Raw genomic sequence first — 27,069 nt, 5'->3', positions numbered from 1 at the left:
CATAAAAGTTTCTTGATATTTTAGAATCTGATAAGTTAATTTTGTTACAGTTTTCCAGAAAATGCTTAGTCCTAATACATTTTAACTTGCCTCTACTCCCATGTTTGGTATCATTATTGTGAATGTTAATTTTGTATGTGATGTAAACACACAGGATAGTTTATTATTATTTTACATCATCAATATTCTTTTTTTATTTTCCATGTATTGACTGTATTAGGTGCTCTTCATTTCTTTGTGCATTTATATGTTTCCTTCAATAATCATTTGAATTCTGTATGAAGAATTCCCTTTAAAATTTATGTTGGTGCAGTTTTGCAGTCATGTTGTCAATAATTGTCTCAGTTTTCTTTACAGGGAGATGCCCTTATTTGAGATGCCCTTATTTGGCATTCACTTTTCTCTTTTGTTTATTGGGAACAAATAAAACCATACAAAAAATAAAAACCTTGGTGAATTATTAGAAGGCAAACACCCATCTAACCATTAACAAGGTCAAGAAATAGAACTTTGCCAGCACCCTAGAATTTTTTTTCACCGACCTTCCCATACAGAGCACTCTGTTTTCAAAGAGTAATGATCCGTGTGTGTGCATGTGTTTATGGTTTTATTATCCAAGTGTGCATTTTTCAGCATTATAGTTTAGTCATGCACATTTCAAAAAAAATGGTATGTATTTTCTGTTTCTTTTAGTCTACAGCTTTCCCTCTGTTCCTTTGTTTTTCTTATAACTTTTCTTACAACTTAGAAACTGACCATTTTACCTATAGATTTCCACAGTCAGGGATCCTTGGGTGGCGCAGCGGTTTGGCGCCTGCCTTTGGCCCAGGGCGCGATCCTGGAGACCCGGGATCGAATCCCACATCGGGCTCCCGGTGCATGGAGCCTGCTTCTCCCTCTGCCTATGTCTCTGCCTCTCTCTCTCTCTCTCTCTCTGTGACTATCATAAATAAATAAAAAATTAAAAAAAAAAAAAAGATTTCCACAGTCAGGATCTTATTGACTATATGCTAATGGTGCAGTTCATCATGCTTTTGCTATTCTCTGTATTTCTATAATTTGATAATTGTATTAGGAGGTTGATCAGACATAGGTTCAGTTCTTTTACCAAATGTGTTGGTGATGGTGTGAACTTTCCATAGGAGGCAAATGATGTCTTGTGTTCTCTCTATTTTGGTGTAGTACCCATTGATGCTTAGCACCTGGATCTTTGGGGGTTTTCCACTTCTTAGTTGGAATAATGTTGCATTCTGTCAGCATTATCAGATCATATCAATTATGTTGACATTGCATGCTTTATTTTCTCTCTTTTAGCCCCAATGGGGTCTTAGTTCTATAAGTAATTCTCACCACCACTCCATATGTCAATATTTCTGTACTAATTTTGGTTATCTAAAGCTCAGTCTCTAGTAGATTTTTTAGAAGAGCTCATGGGACCAATATTCATGTGGTTTCATTATGTCAACAACTATTTGTGCCCTTTGAATATGAAGAATATACAATTTTTGGATTATATTTCTTTTGTTAGGTATATTAAATGTTATTCATTTTTTTGTCATAAAACATTTCTGTCAAAAATCTGAAGAAAATCTAGTTTTGTCTTTCTTTAAGCCAGGTGATGATGAATTGCAATTTTTGATACTTGTCTGTTCTTTGTTATGATTTTCTTCTTTGTGAACTTCTGTTATTATATGATGGGTCCAGTTTGCCTGTACTCAGTATTTGATACTTTCTCTCCTTTTATTTTCCCATTTATTTTTGGTTCTTAAAAACAAAAATATTTCTTTCCAATTTCTGTTAAGGTTTTATCTCTTGTGATTATTCTTGTGTCCTTACTAGTTTATTTCAGTTCTAAGATGCTGTTTTATTTATTTTACCTTTAGTTCCTCTTTGATTTATTTCACCTCCTTTCTCTGTGTTACTAATTCTGATTTATGCAATTGTTTCATGTCAGTATGTGTTTTGGCTCTACTTGAGATACTACAGTTTTAGTTTGGCTTTTGATTGTATCTTTTGGCATTCTTTCATTTCCTGTAGAGAAATTATTCTGCTCTCTAATCTCTCTTTTTTTAATGGTAACTTTGTATGAAATTGGACCTTGACACCTTTAGTTTCCCTGAAATTTTAGTGAAGTCTGGGTTCAGACAGTTTTTCTAACTTCATTAAGCTCCTACCTCTGTTCGGTTGTGTAGTCTTCAAAAGTATGGCTCATCGTTGTTGAGATTTTCTGGCTTTGCTTCTCTCTCCATTTTTTTTTTTTTTTTTTTTTTTTTTATGTTTTTGTTAGAGTTATTGGAATTCTACCATTCCAACATATTAAAGAAAATGTAAATTTTCTAGTCCTGGTTATGCTTTTCCAGAACACAGTTACTTTCTTTTTTTTTTTTTTTTTTTTTTTTTTTTTTTGTATGCCAAAATTAGTTTATTTTTTTTTTTTAATTTATTTTTTTATTGGTGTTCAATTTACTAACATACAGAATAACACCCAGTGCCCGTCACCCATTCACTCCCACCCCCCGCCCTCCTCCCCTTCTACCACCCCTAGTTCGTTTCCCAGAGTTAGCAGTCTTTATGTTCTGTCTCCCTTTCTGATATTTCCCACACATTTCTTCTCCCTTCCCTTATTTTCCCTTTCACTATTATTTATATTCCCCAAATGAATGAGAACATATAATGTTTGTCCTTCTCTGACTGACTTACTTCACTCAGCATAATACCCTCCAGTTCCATCCACGTTGAAGCAAATGGTGGGTATTTGTCATTTCTAATAGCTGAGTAATATTCCATTGTATACATAAACCACATCTTCTTTATCCATTCATCTTTCGTTGGACACCGAGGCTCCTTCCACAGTTTGGCTATCATGGCCATTGCTGCTAGAAACATCGGGGTGCAGGTGTCCCGGCGTTTCATTGCATTTGTATCTTTGGGGTAAATCCCCAACAGTGCAATTGCTGGGTCGTAGGGCAGGTATATTTTTAACTGTTTGAGGAACCTCCACACAGTTTTCCAGAGTGGCTGCACCAGTTCACATTCCCACCAACAGTGTAAGAGGGTTCCCTTTTCTCCGCATCCTCTCCAACATTTGTTGTTTCCTGCCTTGTTAATTTTCCCCATTCTCACTGGTGTGAGGTGGTATCTCATTGTAGTTTTCATTTGTATTTCCCTGATGGCAAGTGATGCAGAGCATTTTCTCATATGCATGTTGGCCATGTCTATGTCTTCCTCTGTGAGATTTCTGTTCATGTCTTTTGCCCATTTCATGATTGGATTGTTTGTTTCTTTGGTGTTGAGTTTAATAAGTTCTTTATAGATCTTGGAAACTAGCCCTTTATCTGATATGTCATTTGCAAATATCTTCTCCCATTCATCAATGTGATTCATCATATCAGCAAGAGAAAAACCAAGAACCATATGATCCTCTCATTGGATGCAGAGAAAGCATTTGACAAAATACAGCATCCATTCCTGATTAAAACTCTTCAGAGTGTAGGGATAGAGGGAACATTCCTCGACATCTTAAAAGCCATCTATGAAAAGCCCACAGCAAATATCATTCTCAATGGGGAAGCACTGGGAGCCTTTCCCCTAAGATCAGGAACAAGACAGGGATGTCCACTCTCACCACTGCTATTCAACATAGTACTGGAAGTCCTAGCCTCAGCAATCAGACAACAAAAAGACATTAAAGGCATTCAAATTGGCAAAGAAGAAGTCAAACTCTCTCTCTTCGCCGATGACATGATACTCTACATAGAAAACCCAAAAGTCTCCACCCCAAGATTGCTAGAACTCATACAGCAATTCGGTAGCGTGGCAGGATACAAAATCAATGCCCAGAAGTCAGTGGCATTTCTATACACTAACAATGAGACTGAAGAAAGAGAAATTAAGGAGTCAATCCCATTTACAATTGCACCCAAAAGCATAAGATACCTAGGAATAAACCTCACCAAAGATGTAAAGGATCTATACCCTCAAAACTATAGAACACTTCTGAAAGAAATTGAGGAAGACACAAAGAGATGGAAAAATATTCCATGCTCATGGATTGGCAGAATTAATATTGTGAAAATGTCAATGTTACCCAGGGCAATATACACGTTTAATGCAATCCCTATCAAAATACCATGGACTTTCTTCAGAGAGTTAGAACAAATTATTTTAAGATTTGTGTGGAATCAGAAAAGACCCCGAATAGCCAGGGGAATTTTAAAAAAGAAAACCATATCTGGGGGCATCACAATGCCAGATTTCAGGTTGTACTACAAAGCTGTGGTCATCAAGACAGTGTGGTACTGGCACAAAAACAGACACATAGATCAGTGGAACAGAATAGAGAATCCAGAAGTGGACCCTGAACTTTATGGGCAACTAATATTCGATAAAGGAGGAAAGACTATCCATTGGAAGAAAGACAGTCTCTTCAATAAATGGTGCTGGGAAAATTGGACATCCACATGCAGAAGAATGAAACTAGACCACTCTCTTTCACCATACACAAAGATAAACTCAAAATGGATGAAAGATCTAAATGTGAGACAAGATTCCATCAAAATCCTAGAGAAGAACACAGGCAACACCCTTTTTGAACTCGGCCATAGTAACTTCTTGCAAGATACATCCACGAAGGCAAAAGAAACAAAAGCAAAAATGAACTATTGGGACTTCATCAAGATAAGAAGCTTTTGCACAGCAAAGGATACAGTCAACAAAACTCTCTCTCCATTTTTATATGAAGTTGATTTTTAATTTGTCACTGTTCGAAGCAAAAGTTGGGGTCACATTAATTAACTTCCCTTCTCTCTAGAATTGGGCTTTTCAGCTCGTGGGTGCCTTTGCATCTCTACAATAATATCAAATATATTTTTGTATTTTATCTACTACCTTTTCTGGTCCTCCACTGGAATGTTGGTCTGTTACAAGTGACTGCATTAGAACTAGAGGCAGAAGTCCTCATGCCTGTTAATAATTGCTGAATATTATGTAAGAAAATTTAGCCATATACCTGAGGCTTTGGATGATTTTATATTTCTCCAGAGTGGGTTTACTTTTGCTTCTGGAGAGATAACTAGGCTAGAAAAAAGTTTATCTTAATTCAGTTAAAGATTTGACTCACTCTGAGCTGAGCTTCATTCTTCTTAAGGATTGATCTTCTGATTCATCCAGTGTAGCCTCTTAGGATTTCAACCTAAAATCTTTGCTTTTGTATTTTTAAATCCCTCAATTAAAAAAAACCTTAAACATATCGACAAGTGGGAAGAAATATAGTGAACATGTATATAACTCCTTTGATGATTTTTAAAAACTTCACTGTCTTCCTCAACTTGATGAGATTGCTGAAATCAGTTTAGTTTGCTTCTTTTTCAAATCCAGGGCCCTCTTTTTGGCTCCTCTTTCCTCCAGGTTTCCTCACATCTATAACTTTTTAGCTCTCTGGTAACTCTAAAAAGATTATTTTTAATTTTGTCAGATTTTTTTCTGGTTGTTCTCAGGGGAAAAGTTGGTCTGAAACAACCTAATTTGCCATTGGCAAAAGCAAAAGTTGGTTCTGATCATTTTTGAGTGAAAATAATTCTCAGTCTTAGCTTTGCAATGATTCCATTTTCCTTCTAAGCTCTCGAAACAATAGCAACAACAACAACAACGCCCCAAAAACCCTAAAGTGAATAAAACTCACAAAAACAAACATTGAGAATTTAAAAATATCAGTGCTAAAATTATATCTAAAGGTCTATCATATAGAATCTTAGGAAGGAGAGAAAGTGTGTTGCAAAATTTTATGAAAGACAGTAATAGAATATAATAATTCCTAAAAAAAATCTAGGAATTATTCCTTTGGAGGATTTTTAAGATAATAATCAAAAGTTAGTTTTGAGTATATGAAGTTAATAATTGCCTATTTTCTAATGAATGTGAGTCAACAGCATTCATTGTGCATCTGTGGTGTAGAACTGCTTTTAAATATTCAGAAATTTCAGGGCTAGTATGATTACATTTTCAAGTTCATTTTCAATTAAATTTAGATAATCTAAATTTAAAAATATAACTTAAAATAACAAAGTAACTTAAAATAATAATCTGCTCAATTCATTTAATAATATTTTGTATCACATATATGGAAATCTAACTGATATAGGATAAAAATTAACTCATATTCCCCAATAAGGACCTCTTTGATAAATTGACTTCATTTTTTTCTCTTTAGATGATAAAGCATGTCATTAATCACAGAATTAATAACAAGCAATGACATGGTTAACAGTTTCTTGAAATATTGTTATTTTTAGAGCATATTAAAATGTTTTAACTAAGATTTTAAAATACTATAATTTTAAAAATTGGTGGAGTTTAATCCTTTATTTTATATGTAATCTTTATAGGGATGTGATCAAGGTGTCCTTTTTTTGTTAGTTAATGATTTATGTTCATTCCTTAAGACTGAACACCTAAAAAAGTGAACTTATGAACTTATAAGTGAGCCACTTATGTGAAATATCCATTTTAAACAAAAGCTACTAGAAGAAAGTGGCTTTTCTTTCTTTCTGTGTGTATATGTATTTATATTCACATTTACATCTATAGATATATCTCAGTGATGTATAATAATGTAAGACCTAGATAAAGCCTTCAGATTTTCCACTTGTCTTCTTATCATTAAGTGAATTTCAGATCTTTGATCCAAGAAAAAAATAATCTTGGATGATAAGGTACATGACCAAACCATATCTCTTTCCCTTGAAGGAAGAGGTCCATGGATTTTTTGGTAATCCAAGTATTTAACTTTCAAGAGGAAATGTGTACAAATAGTGTTGTATGTGCACATGTGTGTATGTGTGCACATGCATGCTTGTACTTTGTAAAATCTTTATGCAAATTGGGTATGTATAGTGCTAAACTGAGCTTTTTAAGTTGAATTTTTCTTAATATTGTCTTTCAGTACTCAATTTATTTAGTATTCTTGTCTACTTTCTGGAGACCATGCTCTGTATATCACTACCACTAAGATAGAATTCTAATATGATCAAATTATAAATGTGCACATCTGGACAAGTGCACATTGTCCAGATGACGTCTCTCTTTATCATTTTGACCTCATTTGGCACATGAATATGACCTGGGTGGCTGTTCTGGGCCTTCACAATAAACTAAACCTTTCTGAACATTTTTATCAAAAACAGAATTCATCTGGTTGGTGCCATAAATAGATGAATGTTCTACTAGCACTGCTCCTCCAAAGCAGTTTAACAATTAGTTGATTTAGAAATCAGGAATATTTCCATTCTATCATTTTCTGCAGGACTTGTTCCTAAATTGGAAAAGTAGACATTTATCCGATTAGCTCAGGCATAAAATAGAGGAAAACTTTCAAAGACTTGATTGTGAATTTTATTTTTTTTTGGCCAAAGTTTTAAAAGAAACAGTGTTTTGTGTTCCAATAAAAGTAATGTTTACATACTTTTTTCAAATGACTGAAAACTTTCATACTTGTTAAGTAAAAAAAACTTGCATACATTTTTCCTCACATTTTTCTAATTATGGGATAATAAAACTTAATACAGTGTAATTATGTAAAGATGCTTGATTGTCTACATATTTGGATATATTCATTGTGCCAGAGATTATTGTAATCAGGTTTGTAGGTGCTTCTGACAATCCAGGATAGTTGATACTCAGAAGAAGACTTTTTAGGATACAAGTAGTTGTTTCTGGGTGTATGCGCCATGGATAAAAGTGATTAATAATTGTCTTTACTTAAAAATTTAATCCTTTCTGATCCACACAGAATTATATGCAACTATATATTTTCCAAGGAATTAGAAATTTATTTGGTAGTCTAAGGCATTAGCTGAGACAAATTTCATTTCAAGTCAAAAAGATTAATCACTTGGTTGATAGCTAATATATTCCAGCCTCTGGGAAAGAACCAACATATTTCCCATGAGCTTAACTAGTCATAATGTGATTTCTTATTATTGCCAGATTTCACTTTTCATAATAGGATGGATTAAAAAACAGTAACACTGTTTAAAAGTTTTGTTTCTATTTTTTTTTAAAGATTTTATTTATTTACTTGAAAGAGAGATAAAGAGAGAGACAAAGTGTGCAAACAAGAGGGAGGGGAAGAAAGGGAAAGAGAGCAGGAGGGAGAGAGAATCTCGAGCAGACTCTGCATGAGCACGGATCCTCATGTGGGGCTTGATCCCATAATCCTGAGATCATGATCCTAGCCGAAACCAAGAGTTAGATGCCCTACCAGCTGAGCCATCCAGGTGCCCCTGTTTCTGATTTTAAAAGTAAAACATACTCATTGTGAGAAATTAGGAAAGTCCAGAAATATATAATAAAAAAAACAAAAACAATTAGAAGATAATTTTTACATTCTAGTAGATCTTCCTCTATTTTTATCTATGTATAAACATATATTTGCATCAAAATTGGTATTATACTATACATGATCTTTGATTCTTTTTTCTCTGAAAAATATAGGTCTCTTTTAGTTAATCATTTGTTCAGTTTTGTACAGGTGTAGGTTAAAGAGGTATGTATGTCTTGTAATCTTCATGGAGCATACTGTCTAGGGAGGGAAATATAAAACAAATAAATAAAAGTATAATTATAACATGTAATTTTTTTAAGGAAAAAACAGGTGCTATGAAGGGGAATAATTTTAGGAGTAGGGGGCCAACATCAGTATGAGTATTTAGCCCCAGAATGCTGACACTTAAATAGGTGCTTAAAAGATGAGAAAAATTCAGCCATGCCAAAATGGAGTTATGCACATACTAGAAAGAATAAATAACAGGTGCAAAGGCCATAGGATGGAAAGGATTTGATGAGTAAAGGGATCTAAAGGAAGGCCAACTGGCTTGGGCGAAGAGGAAGAGTATATATTGGTCCATGATGAAGTCCAAGATGTAGAAAGGTGCCAGTCCTGCAGGTAAAAGAAAAGAGGTTTTATTTGAAGTATTATGGGAAACCATGAAATACTCTTTGGGAGGTTAAATTGCATGACTGTGTTTATACTTTTTCAAAAGAATATTCTGGATCTTGTATGGAGGAAGAATTGAAGGGTAGTTCAAGAGGTAGAAAGGAGCCAGTCTTGAGGACAAAAGAAGTTTTATTTGAATTATTAAGGGAAGCCATTAAACACTTTTTGGAAGGTGAAATTGCATGAATGTGTTTACACTTTTTCAAAAGATTATTCTGGATCTTATATAGAGGAAGAATTGGAGGGAGACCAAGAGTACACAAAGGTATGATTTAGGAGGGTCCTTAGATGGTCCATGAGAAAACTGAAAAGCTTGAATGAAGCTGTGGACAGGAGATACAGAGAGGAGATAGCTGGGAGATATGTTTGAGGTTGGAATTGCCGGTGTATGAGGTGGTGATGAATACGAGTTGTGTTAAAAAGAACTCCCATTGATGGCCAAAGGAACCGAGGGGATGATGGTGTCATTTATTGACAAGGGGTAGACTTGGTAAGGACCAGGATTGGGGTGCTGGTTGTGGTATAAAATAAATATTTCAAGTTCTATGATAATTCTGAGGGGCCTATTAGACAACCGCATGAATAAGCCAAGAAGGCAGTTGTGTGCATGAGCATACCAGGGGTGTGTCTGGACTGATGGTTGCATTCATCATCATGTAGATGGGATTTAAAGCCAAAGGAACATATAAAATAATCTAACAGGAAAGTGAAGCTAGGCAGGTGAAGAGGGCCTAGAACTGGCTCTGAAAATGAGAAATTGCAAGCCTGAGAATCTAGGACGGGAAGAGAAACAGGAGTGTGGTGTCAAAACCAAGAAAAGACTGCTTCAGAAAGGATAAAATGGATAGTCATGTCCCATGCTGCTGAGCAGTCTAGTGTGAGGGCCAAAGATTTCACAAGGTGAATGTTACTGGTGATGTCAAAAGCAATTTCAGAGCTATGTGTAGGAAGGCATATTGTAATAAATGTTCATAATATATAGATGATTAGCTAAAATTTTAATGACTGCCTATTAATCTTCGCTTGGGATAGCAGAGTATAAGCAGCCACCCAAATTGCTGACAAGCCAACAGTCCCTAGGGAAACAGGCTTGTGGATGTTTTAATGACTCACAGGCCCTGGAAAATTGTTGGTTTGCAACTCATGGAGCTTACACTGGGAAATTTCATTCTGTCTTCTCTGAGTGTGAGTTTGGGTTCAAATCCACAAGAGGGTCTTGTGTGCTAGGGAATATGCATCCTGGCTGACTTTCTGTTGGAGAGTGTTGAGCATTTACTGGTTTGGTACTCTCTGTTCTCTGCAAACCAATAGGGAGCTTCCAGGCAGTAGAAAGGCTGGGAGGGCCCAGCTGTGTTTGGTTCAGACTCAAGCTTCATGACCTCTGCACAGCTCTTTTGGAGTGCATGGGCACTGCCAGCATATGTTTATTTGGGACATTCCCACTTTTTAAACATTAGAAATCATGGAAAGGCTCATTGTTGGATCTTCTCAGGGCCTCACATGTTTTATTCTGAAATAGAGGCGAGTCCAAAAAAGAATGTAGATTTTTAAGCCAAAGTGAATGTAGATTTTATAGCCAGAGGTTGTGAATCCTCTGCTTCAATTTCTTCATCTTTATTTATGTATTTTTTAAAAAAATTCTCATCTTTAAAATATGATTAATAATACTTACCTTTCATGGTTATGATTAAGGTTTAAAGTAATTAGTGAAAAGCACTTGAAACTAAGTACTCAATAAATGGTGGCTGTAATTATTATTATTCAAAGTAAGTGTTGAATATTTTTGAAACATTGAATTAATTACCTCAGTTGCCTGTATGATTTTGGTCCATGACATAAAGCATTTTCAGATACATAAGCCTCTGCAAACTAGTTCTTTTTTGGATAATTAGTTAGCAATAACCATGGTAAATCCTTTGTCATCAGTATTTTGTACCATAGTTTTATTATCAAAATTTATGTAAGCATGACCTTCACTTTTTAGTGGATTACCACACTTCTCTTATTCCTATTAAAAAATAATATCCCCATGAACTTTAATAAAAGTTGGTTCTCTGATAAGATGGTATGCATAATGCTGTTCAGAATCAAAGGTTAAAATTCCCTTACTAGAATTCCATAGCAGTAGGAGGGGAGGAATGTAAGCCAAAGACAAAAAAAAGAAAGGAGTTGTAAAATTTATATTTCTGATATGACTTTGGAAGCAGACGCTGGTGGCCTTCCTTCACATTGAACAACTAGAAAATTTTATTTCTTGGTTTCCACTTTCCCTAAGATGGAGAAACTTATTTTTTTAAGCAAAAGTACAATTTACTAGCTTAAAAACTGTATGTATTATAGATCCTATCTTGGCTGTAGATACCATGAGAGTTAAAGTAAAGCAAAGCAAAACAAAACAAAAACCAAATGATTGAAGTGTGTAACAGATTATGAGAAACTTCTCCCCAAAATATGGCTATTAAACTATTTTATGTAGAGGACTTCTTGATCATGAATACTTGGACCCCCAATTGTAAGATTGTACGTTGCTTGGCTGAGTTATACACTTAGCTTAGGAAAAATATTTGTGATACACTAAAATTTAAGGGAGAAATAACTTCCTTTGACTAGAATGGGATTTGGCTTTTAAGTGGGGCAAAGAGAAAATGTGGCTCAGCTTGTTATAAGAATTTACAGAAGCTGCTTTTCTAATAATTTGAATGAACTCAGTGCTCCTTTTCAGATTTCCCTGAGTGAATAAAGGCAATGATATTGTCTCCAAAAACTTTTCCGCAGTGCTTTATTTTATCAATCACTTAGATATTTAGTGCTTATGTTTTCAAGGAACTATATTAATACTAAGTACAATGCTGTACAATAACTAACCATGGAGAGCCTGATTTTAACCTCTCTCTCTCTTTTTCTCTACAGTTTGGAAGGACTGAAGTGATTGATAATACTTTAAATCCTGATTTTGTACGAAAATTTATTCTGGACTACTTTTTTGAAGAAAGGGAGAACCTTCGTTTTGACTTGTAAGTTCTAGTATAACTTGCATTGTTAAAAAATGATTTTTAAAGGGAAATTTTTAACATATGGCTGGGTCTGGTTGCACGAATACTAGATTACATTCGTAGGAAACCAGACTAATTCTATGGCCTCAGTGGCCTGAACACTATCCCTAGCACATTCTGCATTTTATAGGTTTTTCACTATATGTTTATTGAAAAAATTAGTGAGCAATTTAACTATGAGGAAATTTGTGGTGGTATATATGGATATTATTTCAAACCATCTTTGACCTCAGTGGTTTCTTTACCATTTACCCCCATGGCTCATATCCCCAAGATCTTTAAGTTTCTCTCAGCTGTGTCTTTGTGTAGTATATGGATCTCTGCCTAACTATAGCTTCCTTTTATCTCTTGGTGGCCTCATATTTCCAAGACCGAGGATGCTAGAGCCAGAATTTTTGATATTTTTAATATTCTTGTGATTTTGATCCTGAATTGGGCATATCAAAATATTATCATTAAATTCAACTTCTTGTCTGCAGAGAATCTGAAGTCAGTTTGTTTGCAAGATATTACTTGTTATTGGTTTTTGTTTCACAGATGTAAACTCTGGTGATTGTTGAAGTATCAGTATGTTGTTCAAAGGAAATCTGTTGAGAGGGAAAAGTATAACATTATATAAAGTGTGTACTTAATAAATTTTTTTTTACTTAATAAATTAAAATGGAGTTTATGAACATTGCAAGTCATTAAACATTGTAAGAACATTAAAAATGTAAATGTCTTTAAATAGCTGGAAACAATAAAATGTGCCAGGCTGTCATATTTTATAAATACTTTTTGATAAAAGCTAATCAATATCTTATTTGAAAAAAAAATCTTATTTGAAAAAAATCCTAACTTGCTTTCTAATGTAAAAAGAAAGTTATTTAGCATTAACAGCTGTTCTCAATTTCCTCTAAAATATGTACAGTAAAATAACCTGCAGTGTTTTTATTTATAAAAGGAGAATTTTATACCAGGCCCTTTCCTTCAAGAATTATAGGAGTTCTAAATATTCATTATATTTATCAAGCAAAATTTATTATGCCCTGTTTGTTTTTTATGTCTTTTGAAAATCCTTTTCAAACAATAAAAATGTTACTTCTGCGAAAAAACCCTGAAGTGGAATATAATGATTCCCTGATCATGTTTATCATGGAGATTGCACATAGTGTTGCTATTTAGAAGTGACATATAAATCTTGTTCTTTTTATTTCTCTTTCTCTCTCCCTTTCTTATTCATTTGCATTGTTTTCTCTCATTCAAAAGTATAAAATATTTATTATAAACTTTAAATAATACAAGCATTTAAAAGTGAGAGTTTCCTGTTAGTCCAATACCCACCCCACCAAAAACAACCCACAAACAACCAAAAATGTAAATGACTCGATATATATACTTGCAGATCTTTTTTTTTAAAGATACACAAGCTTATGGGAATCTCAATATTTTGAAAATCACAAATATTTTCCTATTACTTGCATTTTTTCAGAAATCTTTTTATGCCACTGTATTTTATAAATATTTCATTTGTTTTAATGCTGCATAATTTTTATTGCTTTAAAAATACAATTTATATAGCTAAACATCTACTGATGGACATTTTGCATTTTTCTATTTTTACTATTACATGTAATCCTGCAGCAAGTATCCTCGTATATAAATTTCCTATAATTTTAAAAAATTTTCAGAGTATAAATTATCCAGAGTCAAATTTCAGGATAAAAAGATGTGGACATGAGTATTTATTCTTGATTTTAATCTTTGAGAGCAACTTAAGAATCCCATATGCTTTTTAAGTTTCTATTTTAATTCCTGTTAGTTAACATATAATGTTATGTTAATCTCAGGTGTACAATATAGTGATTGAACACTTCCATACATCACCCGGTGCTCCTTATAACTAATGCACACCTTAATCCCCATTATCTGTTTAACCCATCTTCCCATGTACCTCCCCTCTGGTAACCATCAGTTTTTTATAATTAAGAATCTGTTTCTTGATTTATCTCCCTCTCTCTCTTATTTTTTTAACTTAGCTCATTTGTGTTCTTTCTTAAATTCCACATGTAAGTGAAATCCTATGATATTTGTTTCTCTTACTGACTTATTTCACTTAGCATTATACTCTCTAGCTCCTTCTGTGTTATTGCAGATGGCAAGATTTCATTCTTTTTCTTGGCTGAATAATATTCTGTTTGATATATATGTGTATATCACATCTTCTTTATCCATTCATAAATCTATGGACACTTGGGCTACTTCCATAATTTAGCTATTATTAATAATGCTATATCCCTTTGAATTAGTGTTCTTGTATTCTTGGGTAAATACCCAGTAGTGGGATAACTGGATCATAAGGTAGTTCTATTTTTAACTTTTTCAGGAACCCCCATACTGTTGTCTCCAGTGACTGCACCAGTTTGCATTCCCAACAGTGCATGAGGGTTCCTTTTTCTTCACAACCTTTTCAACATCTGTTGCTTCTTGTATTATTGATTTTAGCCCTTCTGACATGTGTGAAGTGATACCTCAATGTAGTTTTGATTTGCATTACCCTGGTGGTAGGTGATGGTGAACAATATATTTTCATGTGTCTGTTGGCCATATGGATATCTTCTTTGGAAAAGTGTCTATTCATGTCTTCTGTCCATTTTTAATTGGATTATTTGGGTGTTGAGTTTTATAAGTCTTTAGTTATTTTGCATACCAGCCCTTTATTGGTTATTGTCATTTGCAAATACCTTCTCCCATTTAATAGGTTGCCTTTTAGTTTTGTTGATTATTTCCTTTGCTGTGCAGAAGTTTTTTATTTTGATGTAGTCCCATTAATTTTTGCTTTTGTTTTCCTTGCCTCAGGAGATATATCTAGAAAGAAGTTGCTATGTCAAAGTCTGATGTTAAGGAAGTTACTGCCTGTGTTCTCTTCTAAGTCTTTATGGTATCAGGTCTCACATTTAGGCCTTTAATTAATTTTGAATTTATATCTGTGTATGGTGTAGGAAAACAGGTCAGTTTTATTATTTTGCATGTGACTGTCCAGTTTTCCCAACACCATTTGTTGAAGAGACTGACTTTTTCCCATTGGATATTCTTTCCTGTTTTGTCAAAGATTAATTAACCATGTAATTGTGGGCTTATTTCTAGGTTTTCTGTTCTGTTCCATTGATCTATATGTCCATTTTTGTGCCAATTCCATACTGTTTTGATTACTATATCTTTGTAATATAGCTTGAAGTCCAGAAATGTGATGCCTCCAGCTTTACTTTTCCTTGTCAAGATTGCTTTGGCTATTTGGGATCTTTTGTGGTTCTATAAAAAATTTAGGACTCTTTGTTCGAGCTTGTGAAAAGTGCTGTATTTTGATAAGGATTGCATTAAATATGTAGATTGCTTTGTGTAGTATAGACATTTTAACAATATTTGTTCTTGCAATCTATGACCATGGGATATTGTTGCATTTCTTTGTGTCATCTTCAATTCCTTTCATCAGTGTTTTATAGTTTTCCAAGTGCAGATCTTTCACCTCTTTGGTTAGGTTTATTTGCAGGTATCTTATTATTTTGGGTGCAATTATAAATGGGATTGTTTTCTTAATTTCTTTTTTGGCTATTTCATTATTGGTGTCTAGAAATGCAAGATTTCTGCACATTGATTTTGTATTCTGCAACTTTACTGAATTCGTTTATCAGTTCTAGCAGTTTTTTGGTAGAGTCTTTTGGATTTTCCATATAGAGAGTATCATGTCATTTGCAAATAGTGAAAGTTTTACTTCTTCCTTACCAATTTGGATGCTTTTTATATCTTCTTTTTCTTTGATTGTTGTGGCTAGGTCTTCCAATACTATGTTGAATAATAGTGGTAAGAGTGGATATCCTTGTCTTATTTCTGACCTAGGGAAAAGCTCTAAGTTTTCCCCCCTAAAGGATGATATTAGCTGTGGGTTTTTTCATATATAGCCTTTATTATGTTGAGCTTTGTTCCCTGTAATCTTACTTTGTTGAGGGTTTTTATCATGAATGGATGTTGTACTTTGTCAAATGCTTTTTCTGCATCTATTGAAATGATCATGTTGTTCTTATCCTCTCTTATTGATGTGATATATACATTGGTTGATGTGCAAATATTGAACCACCCTTGCAACCTGGAATAAATTCCACTTGATCATGGTGAATGATTTTTTTTTAGTGTATTGTTGAATTCAATTTCATAGTATTTTGTTGCAAATTTTTGCCGGTATATTCATCAGGGTTTTTGGCCTGTAATTCTCTTTTTTGGTGTGATGTCTATCTGGTTTTGATATCAGGGTAATGCTGGTCTCATAGAATGAATTTGTAAGTTTTCTTCCCCTTTCTATCTTTTGGAATAGTTTAAGAAGAATAGGCATTAAGTCTTCTTTAGAGTTTTATAGAATTCACCTGTAAAGCCAAGGTCCTGTATGATTTGTTCTCTGAACTTGTTGCCTGTATGTTAGCCATGATTTTCAGAACTATTTCTATTTTGTTTTGGTTGCTGTCTGCCAAAAGGCCCCTGCCACCATCACAAGCAGTTGCTACCAGGTGACTATCACTGTCCCTGCTTGGCCCTGGTTTCTTAAGCCTATGTCTTACTCATCCCTTACCACCTATGTCATAACTGTGGCTGTTACAGAATTTCACAAGTGGAATTAAAAGAAGGGTACTTTCATATTTCTTAAAGAATTTTTTTATTCATTGGAGACAGAGAGATATGGGGGAGGGGTGGTGAGAGAGAGAGAGAGAGAGAGAGAGAGAGAGAGAGAGAGAGAGAGAGAATGAGCAGGGAGGGGGAGAGGCAGTGGGAGAAGCAGGCTACCCGCCGAGCCAGGAGCCTGACATGAGGCTTGATCTCAGGATCTGGAGATCACGACCTGAGCTGAAGGCAGATGCTTAAACCATCCGAGCCACCCAGGTGCTCCAAAGAAGGGTGCTTTCAAAAGGATGACAGCAATCAAATATTTGATTGACTTAGTCTTCAAATATTATGCCTGTTGGAATAGGTAGCATTTCAAGAATCACTCTGACCAATTAGTGAGTCCAAATGAGAATGTATTCGGTGAGGGAGGCACCTGATACTTATGTCATGTTTGTGAGCTTACTAGGTCTGCTTTGCATGAACAAGGGAACACTTAAAGGGAGGGAGAAGTTAGGGCATTGCTAGAACTTCACATACTTCTCTAGTATTTGATGATAAATCAATAATATTGTTTAATTTCACTGTATGTATTTCAGGCAATTAGAAAAAAGAAAACAAAACTTCAATACATTTGCTGGCAGAAACACAGGAGGAAGGAATGATAAGATGGTTTAATATGTTCGTCACTCATGTATTCCAGTTACTTACAAAGGAGATAAAATTATTATAGAAGCTCATGGAGTTTGAGAGTTAGTACGTTTTGTAGGCACAGACAAAAAGAGGTTATTTTGGTTAGTAATACTACTACTCTTATTCACAGTTTGTTATATACACATTATAACTTGAACCCATCCAACAAGTTTCTGAGGTAGATTTAATCCATTTTTGTAAATGAGAAAACCAAGGCTCAGAAAATGTAATATGTTCAAAGGATCAGATTTTGCCTAAAATAGTTTCAAGTTAAATTCTACAAATCCCAAATTTCTAAAATTTTATGAAGTTTAAAATATCTAAACTGGAATATTTTTATTTTTGCCTTGGTTATTTAATACAGATGAAAGTATATGTTTAAAGTATTCTGCTGCAGATTGAATATAATAATATGATAGAATATATTTAATCTAAGTAAACAAAAGTAAGACTGTCTAGGAAATTGTTATGTTTGATTGAAATGGGAGCATGTTATATTATTTTATCTCAGTGTGACAAGAAGAAATAAAGTGACAGAAATTAGTGCAGGTAAATTGGTGTGATTTAACTTCTTCAGCTTTCTCTTTTCTTCTAAAAATTATAGTAATTTTCACAGAAATTGTATAATGTTCAAAATGTGAAAGCATATTACAAAATTGAATTATGTATCATTTTGCCTTTTGAATGCATTTGGTTAATTTCAGCAATTTAATTCAAAGAACTTTATTTCAATAGTAGAGCATCTCTGAAGTATTCAAACAATTAGGGCCAGAGAAAGGATACTTCTAGAAGATTACCAAGAAAAGCAACAAGAGTATTCTCTTAGTTCATGTAGTATTTTTGATATCACTTTAACTAATTCCTTTTGATTTACCATGTATTAGAATATCTCGCAAAACACCTTTAACTTGTGAGAGCAGGTTTTCTTTTTCTTCTTTTTTTTTTTTAACTTTGTGATTTTCCAGCATATCTACCCAAATAAGTGTGGAAAACAATGTCTTTGTTCACTAGTTATGTGTATCTATTTATTCATTAGTATACCTAATTATAATTGGTTTTTAAATTTTGTCCTAGCAAAAGCAATGTGTTATTCCTAGGAAAAATATTCATTGTAGGATATTTGGAAAATAAAAACAGGATCAAGTAGGCAATAAAATCATTCATAACCCCAACCTGCATCTCCCAGAGAACTACAGTAATATTCTAATGCATTTCTGATAACATGTCCCCTGGAGAGAACAACAGTGTTGAGGAATACAGTAGTCTAAATTGGCCAACAGATAGATATAAATGGTTTTCAGAATTGTGTTTTATTTAATCTGTCCATTGATTTATAAAATTCTAAAGAACAAATTAAGAACAAGCTGTGAAAGCGTATGATATAAAGAATTACCTATTATGGAGGATTTGAAAAATGGTTTTCAGGAGCCTTTTTTATTTAAGTTTCAATGCTGATAGAAAATTATAATGACAGAGAAAGAGAGGGAGAGACAGAATGAATATGTCTTCCTGTCACAACTTGACCAAATTCCTATAAGTTCTGATTATTCCATAGTAATGATTACTGTTCCTGTAATATGCCTGAGATACATACTTGATTAGTTTATCAACTATGAATTTTAAAATTCTCCTGCCCTTTTGATTTGATGTGTACTTCTTTGTTTAAGAGATATGGTCTCTGTCATCATGCTGTGTATGTATTGCAGATAAAATTCTAAACTCTGGCATTTATTATATTGTTACAATTATCATACTGATAATAGCATAGGTACCTATAAATCCCTTTTTTTCACAGCTGAAAACTATTATTGCAGAACAGCTGCACAAAAATACCTTTGAGCGGGGCAGCCTGGGTGGCTCAGCGGCTAAGCGCCGCCTTCAGCCCAGGGCATGATACTGGAGACCCGGGATCGAGTCCCACGTCGGGCTCCCTGCGTAGAGCCTGCTTCTCTCCCTGCCTGTGGCTCCGACTCTCTCTCTCTCTGTAATGACACAGAGAGAGACATTAAAAAAATGCCTTTGAGCGAGAGGTGTGGGTAGTCACATCACTAAATAGCATGAGCTGAAGAATAGGAGAAATGAGATACACTTTTTTCACTCCTGTTTTTCCACTTAGACTGGAACATCAATAAGATAGTTACGAGTGTAGGTCTAACTTACCTGGCAAATTATTTTCCTTCTTGATAAATCAAATGGTGATAATTGTGAATGTGTAATGTTATTGTATTTTATTTTTGAAGCATCTCAACGCTTTGAGGAAAGTAAGTTTTTAAAAATTTCTTCCCAACATGGTTAATTCTAGTTTTTCCCATTGGTTAAGGACTCCCTTAACAATGTCAAGGTCTAATTTTGAGAGTTTTTAGGCACTTTTGTTTAGTAGAATCATTTATTTTGTTTATCAAATGTACTCTTCTCTTTAAAACTTTAATCTCAAACTTCAAAACTTCACCTCCTCTACCCTCAAATATATTGTTTTAGCTACTTGCAGAAGAGCAGGGCCTTGAAGAGGGGAAGGTAGATGAGCAGAAGGGGAACATGTGGATCTCTTATTTTCTGAAAAATCGACACCTTAACAGTCACACTGATCATGCACTCTACTTGCTCCTCAGTTCTCAAAAGGCATTTCTGAGGACTGTCACCTGACATTGTCTTTTATTGGTAGCCACAGGCTGTACCTGTAGGCAGGTTCTGTAGCCCAGCAGCATCTTACTGGGAAACCAGATGCTGTCTTCTGCAGGCACTTCAGATTTTGGAACTCCCCTTCACTTGGCTGCCCAAGAGGTAGGAATAGCCTGTCACTTTTATGGGTCAGTTTGTGGGAAAGGATCTGACCCTCATGAGAGTGACCCTTGAGCACCTCTGAGCCAATCATAAGGGATATGTAACATCTTTGGTTTTCAGTTTGGAGTCTTAGTTGCAATTGCAGAGGTATAGGAACAACTCTGGTCAATATCTTTACTTCTAATTGAAAACGTGATCCTTGGGATCCACCCATATAAGTTACTACCAATTTAGTACTTTGGTAATAATAATATTTCAGTAGTGGGATACCTGGTTGACTCAGTGGTTGAGCGTCTGCCTTCAGCTCAGGTCTTGGTCCTTGGGTCCTGGGATGGAGTTTTGCATCAGGCTGCCTGCAGGGAGCCTGCTTCTCCCTCTGCCTGTCTCTCTCTCTCTCTCTCTCTGCGTGTCTCTCATGAATAAATGAATAAAATCTTTTAAAAAAATAATATTTCAGTAGCAGCTTCAAGTTTACAAAATTGACATGGGTAAATTTAGGCAGTGAGATGCACCCTCTTAGGGGTAAACTACTTACCTTCCTGCTTTTCACGTAATCTCTCCTCCTTAATGAAAGTATGGCACTTATACACATAGACACACACACACACACACACACACACACACACACTCATTTTAAGTATTTAGAATGTCATGTTTATGTCTGTCCTCTGAAGGTGAGGACCAGAGTAGTCTTGATACTTTTAGAAAAGTTAGAAGGAAAATTGCATGAAAGGGAAACTCATGGTAATTTCAAATGGATTATAATCAATGCATACCTAAAGCCCTTAGAAGTATGCTGTAAATTGCACATTTTTGAAATATTAGCATTAAAAAAAAAGCTTTGTTAAAGGCAATGAAAGGGGATTAGATTTGAAGATACTTAAACTTTTTGTGGTGAAAACATCACCTCCTCTTCTTTTTGTTTCTTTTAACAGAACTGAACACACCATGTTATTTCTCCCCAGTCCACAGTAGACTCTTTATAGAAAGCAGTTTCTGATTCTTGAGAAGCCAGCACAGTTATTTTTCACCTTTGATACGCTGTAGTTGCTAATTTCAATCTTACTCTTAAAAAATTGTTGTGAATAAGAAATATTTTTTTTGTACTAACATCTGTAGGTTTTCAGTAGATGTTGGCAATTAGCCGATTGAAAATTCTAGGTTACAGCTGTTCAGAATGATCAGAATGCCCTGATGGGAAGGAGAGTATTTTGTAATTCTTTTGAGGCGGGTATTTTTGCATTGCACAATTTTGAAGCCAGTCTGTGGTAAACATACTTTGCTAAGGAGTAAGTAAGTGAACCTCTGGCCAGCATTGGTACATTCTATGAACTCTGTCTTTTATTGATTGAGATGCTTTGTTTCTTTGTAAAAGCATTCTTGCTATGTGAGAGCAAAGACTTTAATTAATTAACCTTAAAAAAAGGCAGTGGAATTTTGGTAGGAAGCTATGTACAAGGCGTGTGAAAGGAATATGATTTGGGACAAACACTGGAGCTGGTACAAATATTTCCCTACTTAAGACTTCAGTGATTTGAGGTTGTTTTGGCTGTTAGAGATCTTACTCTTCCTACAAATTCTTTAAAATGAGGAGCTCAAGTGATAGTGAGTGATATTTTCCCAGGATCTTTCTAAGAAATCATTTATTTCCAGTACCAACTGGTCAATCAAAAACAGGATAGAAATAGTCCTACATGAATGCATTTCTCTTTCTGTAAAAAAAAATGGCTTCCCTAACTCCAGTGATTGGGGAAAGGTAATGTCTCATTACTTTCGCCAAATTTCAAAGTTAATGGTAGAATTTAAAATACTAAATAAAAATTAGAATATACACAAATGACACTTGCTTATTTTTTAATGGTATTCTGTGGAGAGGAATTGCAGTTGTTGGGGAATTTTGAACAGCACTGGGATACTGCTGATTCACACAAAGGGAAGGCTCTTTTTGTTTTATTTTATTTTATTTTATTTTATTTTATTTTATTTTATTTTATTTTATTTTTATTCTTAAACTTTTTAAATGATGGTACAAAGGAGAAGTTTTAAACTTTCTTTTCAAGTGCAGAATTGATGACTAAAAGTATCGGGACCTCTACTTAGGTGTGGAAATAAAAGGACCCAGAGATTGTGAATTCGACCATTGGCATATATATAACAGATTATAAGACACTTCTAAATTTGCTAGTTTTTCATAACTGATTTGATTTATATTGTTTACATTCTTTTGGTGAAATTCTGATATTTTTCTGTAGCTTTATTTTGTGGAAATAATTTGAGTTTTATATTTTAATCTTTTAGGTATGATGTTGATTCAAAGAGCCCCAACTTATCCAAACATGTAAGTTTATATTTTATGTTTTTATGATGATTACATAATATAAATTACGATCTCATGATTCATGATTTATATTTGTGTTGGCAGATTAATATTAAAGGTATATGTCCCTAACTGTTCATGTACTAATTGTCATAGAAAATAAATAACATTTTTAAGGGCTCCTAGAATAACATTTGGAGGAACTTATTAAAGCAAAGATACCTTCAGTATGTGAAAAGGATTAATTTTATTTATTATTTATTTACATACTTTTTAAAAGAAATGCTGTCAGTTCTCTGCAGTATTTGGAGTTGGATCAGGTTAAGTAAGATGAAATAGTGAGCCCGTGTCATTTGGAGTGGCTTCACTTCTAAGAGACTGAGAAGTGCTTGGGTGTAGGTAGTGTGATTTGCTATTCTGCTATGGTCCACTTGGTCAACAATATTTTCTACGTACCTCCTCATGCTGGCACCATGTCAGTTTCTGAGGGTATAGTATGAGAAATATGGACATATAGAGTCCATCCTCAAGTTCATTTACAGTGTCTTTTTTTTTTCCTTTTGAGTCCTGATCTTCCCGTCATCTACTCAGTGCTCTGAGTAGAATGCTACTTCTAAGGCCACAACTGTTCCCTAGGGACATTTCCAGGTTCAGGAGCAGCATGGGCATCAAAACTAGGCAGATATGGAAGTGTAGAGGTCTGGAGGGAGAGATGAGAGTGAGATTCTCTGCCCAAGCACCTGTGATCTGATCAGCTTGTTTATTGGACTGTGGGAATGGAATTAGACCAAGCTAGTAGGAAGGGTTGAATGGAGGGTATATAGGGGGAGTGAAAACAGCATTCTGAAAGGAGTTTAACTAGGTTCCAAGTGGAATTCTATGTGGATGTAGAATTGGCAGCTGCCGGGGTTGAGAGGTGAGAGGCTGGATGGAGTCCTAGTCATGCCCAGAGGGTTAGGGTGGGTAAGATTTTTCACTTCTTCATTTTTTTAAGCCTATTGACTAGAATAGATGGATATGATTCCAGTGTCATTTGGAGAGCGGTGGTGTCATAATTAAGAGAAGAGAGGATGCATGAGAGGTTATTCCGAGCGAAGAGGCTGATTTGAGGAAACTAGAAAGCTAGTAAAAATGATGGTAAAAATCACAATATACTGTTCTTGTCCTTCATTGTAAGGAAGCTATAATATTTATTTCTGTTGTTAAGCATAGAGCAGAATCATTGAAGAAGCAAAGAATAGTTGTTCTAATTGACTTTTCTACAAATTGAAAACAAATAGTGTAATAAGCTCATTACTCTCCATATGTAAAGTCCATTTCAGTTGCCATGCCACCTTCTTGCTCTTTGTAAGACTTACAGGATTGTAGTTGTACATTTAAAACTTATTTGCTTAGCTTTGTATTGGAAGTTTTCCAAATTCCACTGGAAGATCAGAGAAAGAATTCCATTTGTAGTCAAAATTTTTTTGCAAGGAAAGAAAATGCATTCATTGATCTCACATGTAGGTGGTTAATATTAGAGATTTAGGAGCATCTCATAAATGTGATGTGTAGCTTGCCCTTAGAGGAACTCCAGCTGGAAACAGGCATGTGGATTGGGAGTGAGACAATTATTTTCTCAATTTCCCTCTCTGAAGGGCCCTGAATTTGCATTATGATTCTTCTCTGAGCTTCTGTTTCTCTCCAAAGACCAAGTCTCTGATTATTCATCTTTGTGCACAATTGAACTCCCTAAATCCTGAGTGGACACAGATTTTCAAGTGTTCACTCTCCCTGAATATAATTTCTGTTTCTCAGTTAAAACTACTCTTTAGAGGACATGGTAGTTGGGTAGAGGACTGGGTAGTTCAGGACTTTCCTATCAAGTGGGATATATTGAGGGTAAGTGTGAAGGTGGTAAGATGTGGTCCTTACCATTGTAGTTGCCTTGCATTCAGGACAAAGAGCAGTATATGAGATAGGAAAGTACCCTAAACATGATTAATTATATTTTCCTTAAAAATCCATAATTATTATTATATATGACTTTATGTACTACAGGAGCCCTGGATGTGTACGTATCTTTTAAAATCTTTTTCTTCTGCAGAATAGCTTTTTATAATTTTCCATAAGACATATTTCATGTCTTCCTCCTGATATCTTGACCCTGCTTTATCTCCATGCTCTCTTCTTTACCAGCTTCTTATCACCACAGTTCTTTTCAGAACAGCCTAAGTTTTTACCATCTTGCTTTACTGGGTTCTATTTTTCATTTATGCTTGAACTATTCTGTCATAGGTTAGAGAAAAATTTTTGTGGCTTCTCTTCACTTTCTACTTTACTTGACCTCTCTTTTATTTTGGACGAAGTTGACTGCTGTGTTTTTGAAATCCTCTTATCCTCTGACCTCTCCAGAAATGTCTCTCTTGCCAAAATACCTGTGTGGCTCAGTTGGTTGAGTGTCCAACTCTTGATTTGGCCCAGGTCATGATCTCAGGGTCATGAGATTGAACCCCTCATAGGGCTCACAGCTCAGTGAAGAGTCTGTTTCTCTCTCTTGCTCTCTCTCTCTCTCTCTCTCTCTCTCCCCTCCCACACACACCCCTCCTCCTGTGCACTCACTCTCTCAAATACATAAGTTAATCTTAAAAAAAGAAGAAATGTCTCCCTTGCTTCTTTTTCTACCTCTGTGTTTACTCATTATTGATCTTTTTTTTTTTTTAAGTTTCTCTTCCTCTTCCTATTCCTAATTATTAGTATTTCTCCTGGTTCTGTTTTCAGTTTTCATCTCATCTCTCTGTATCAGCTCTCCCTGGGAAATCTCAATCATTTCTGTGCCTTACCCTGATGACTCCCAAGTGTCTGTCCCTCTGTGTACCTCAGCAAATGCAAGTTTCTGTTTGTTAGATACTGACTGGTAGATGTTCTGCCAAAGCCTAAAACGCAAACATATAAAAAAAATGTATGGCCTTTTCCATTTCAGTTCTCTGCTTGTATTATCTATTGCAAGAATTATCATCAATATAGTGTACTTAGTTAGAAAACTTGGTTGTATCCTTAACCTCTTTCTGGCTCACATACCACATCTTGTGAATGACCAAATCATGTTCATTCTAATGAAGTATTATTTCTCTTCTGTCTTCTTTCCTTTCTTACTGTTAGTTAATTCAGATTCTCATCACCTTCTCCTAAGGTGTTGCATGGCTTCCTATAGTTCCCATGCTTGTATTTTTTTACATTTTAGTATATTCTTTACATTACTCTGTGTTGTATTTCTTACATATCTTTAGTAAGCAATACAAATTAGTAAGTGCCTGGGTTTATAAATGGATGAGGTGTCAGAAGAGGGAGGAAATGTGTTTTTGAATTGTTACAAGAATTGTTAGAGATTACTATCTTGAATTTCTGTTCAAAATGGAAAACAAGAGCCCTTCTTAATTTGAAAGCATCCAAGTATAGATTTTGAGTGGAAGAGCGTATAACTCATTCGACCCAAAAAGAGTTCAGGAGGCATTTAGATCAGAGGAGCCAATGAACAAACTAGGTCTACTCCCTGAGGATGCAATTGTTTAAAAGTGTGGTTGTCTACCTGCCAAATTCAGAAAGTGAAATAAAAACTGGAACCTTTTAGGAGAGACTGCTAAGTGCATGGGCTTGCGTGTGGAGAGCAGGCACTTACCTTTCTTAAGGGGATTTAGTAGCAAGAGACTCCTTGAGTCAACAATAAGAAAATCTTTTTTTTCCCCATTCTCATTTCTGATAATTTTGCCAGAAACCCCTTTCAGGATGGCTTTATTTGATTTCCAGTACTTAAGGATCTTGGGTCAAATTCTTATATTTTCAGAATGAATAAGAAAATGGAGATATAATACAGAATTTTACCTTAGATTTCTAACATTGCAAATGAATACGAGATGAGTGGATAAAGAATCAGTATCCTTTTAACTGATTTTATTGGTGGTAGAAAAGTTCTCAGTGGAGAAACATGCTCCGGGTGACTTAGGGAATCCAGGGACATTTTCCTTTGCAGGATTTATCCTTTCTATGATTCTCTAAGGAAATTGGTGAAATACTATCCCCCTCAAGTGTTAGATCCTATGAACAGAATCTGGCATTTTTAATTCTAGCTTTGTTCCCTAACTTGCTGTTGAATCCACTAATCTTAATATCATTAGCAGAACTACATAGCATACTTTCATTTGCATAATAATTGCACCAGCTAAATCATTAATGAAAAGATTAATAACAGGCCCATAATTGGTGAATCTAGGATTCTGCTTGGTGTTCTGGACCAGATGACATCCAAACTGTGTATTAAATTTTGATACCCACCAGGCAATCCAAAATGCATTTATTCATTTGTTTACTCTCAGAAGGTACCCAGTAAAATCTTTGTTTTAGACATGTTAATGGCTCACTGGATTATTTTGGCCACCTTCAGTGAAGGTGTGTATATTTTTAAATATATTTTCTAAGTATCATCTATATAAGCTTCCACATGTAGTAGATCAGTTGTATTTGAAAATTTCATTTGAAAAAAAAAATGAAAATTTCATTTGAAAGATAATTGTTTGTGGGGCAAGATTTTTTTCAATAGAAGAAAAAACAGTTTAATCCATACATAA

The 27,069-nt window shown here is 34.7% G+C and overlaps 1 protein-coding gene across 2 annotated transcripts in view; it reads left to right on the top strand.

The window, feature by feature from the left end:
• The window catches only part of CPNE8 (copine 8), a 321,061-nt gene that overhangs the window by 49,253 nt on the left and 244,739 nt on the right, over positions 1-27,069 (top strand). For both annotated transcript variants that reach the window (XM_038577249.1, XM_038577248.1), the window contains exons 4-5: positions 11,903-12,006; positions 22,447-22,486. In XM_038577249.1, the coding sequence (XP_038433177.1) occupies positions 11,903-12,006; positions 22,447-22,486 (144 nt within the window). The remainder of the gene's footprint in view (positions 1-11,902; positions 12,007-22,446; positions 22,487-27,069) is intronic.

The sequence above is a fragment of the Canis lupus genome, chromosome 27, assembly GCF_011100685.1.
Source record: "Canis lupus familiaris isolate Mischka breed German Shepherd chromosome 27, alternate assembly UU_Cfam_GSD_1.0, whole genome shotgun sequence".
NCBI classification, from domain to species: Eukaryota; Metazoa; Chordata; class Mammalia; order Carnivora; family Canidae; genus Canis; species Canis lupus.
This window is presented reverse-complemented; position numbering and strand designations above follow the sequence as displayed.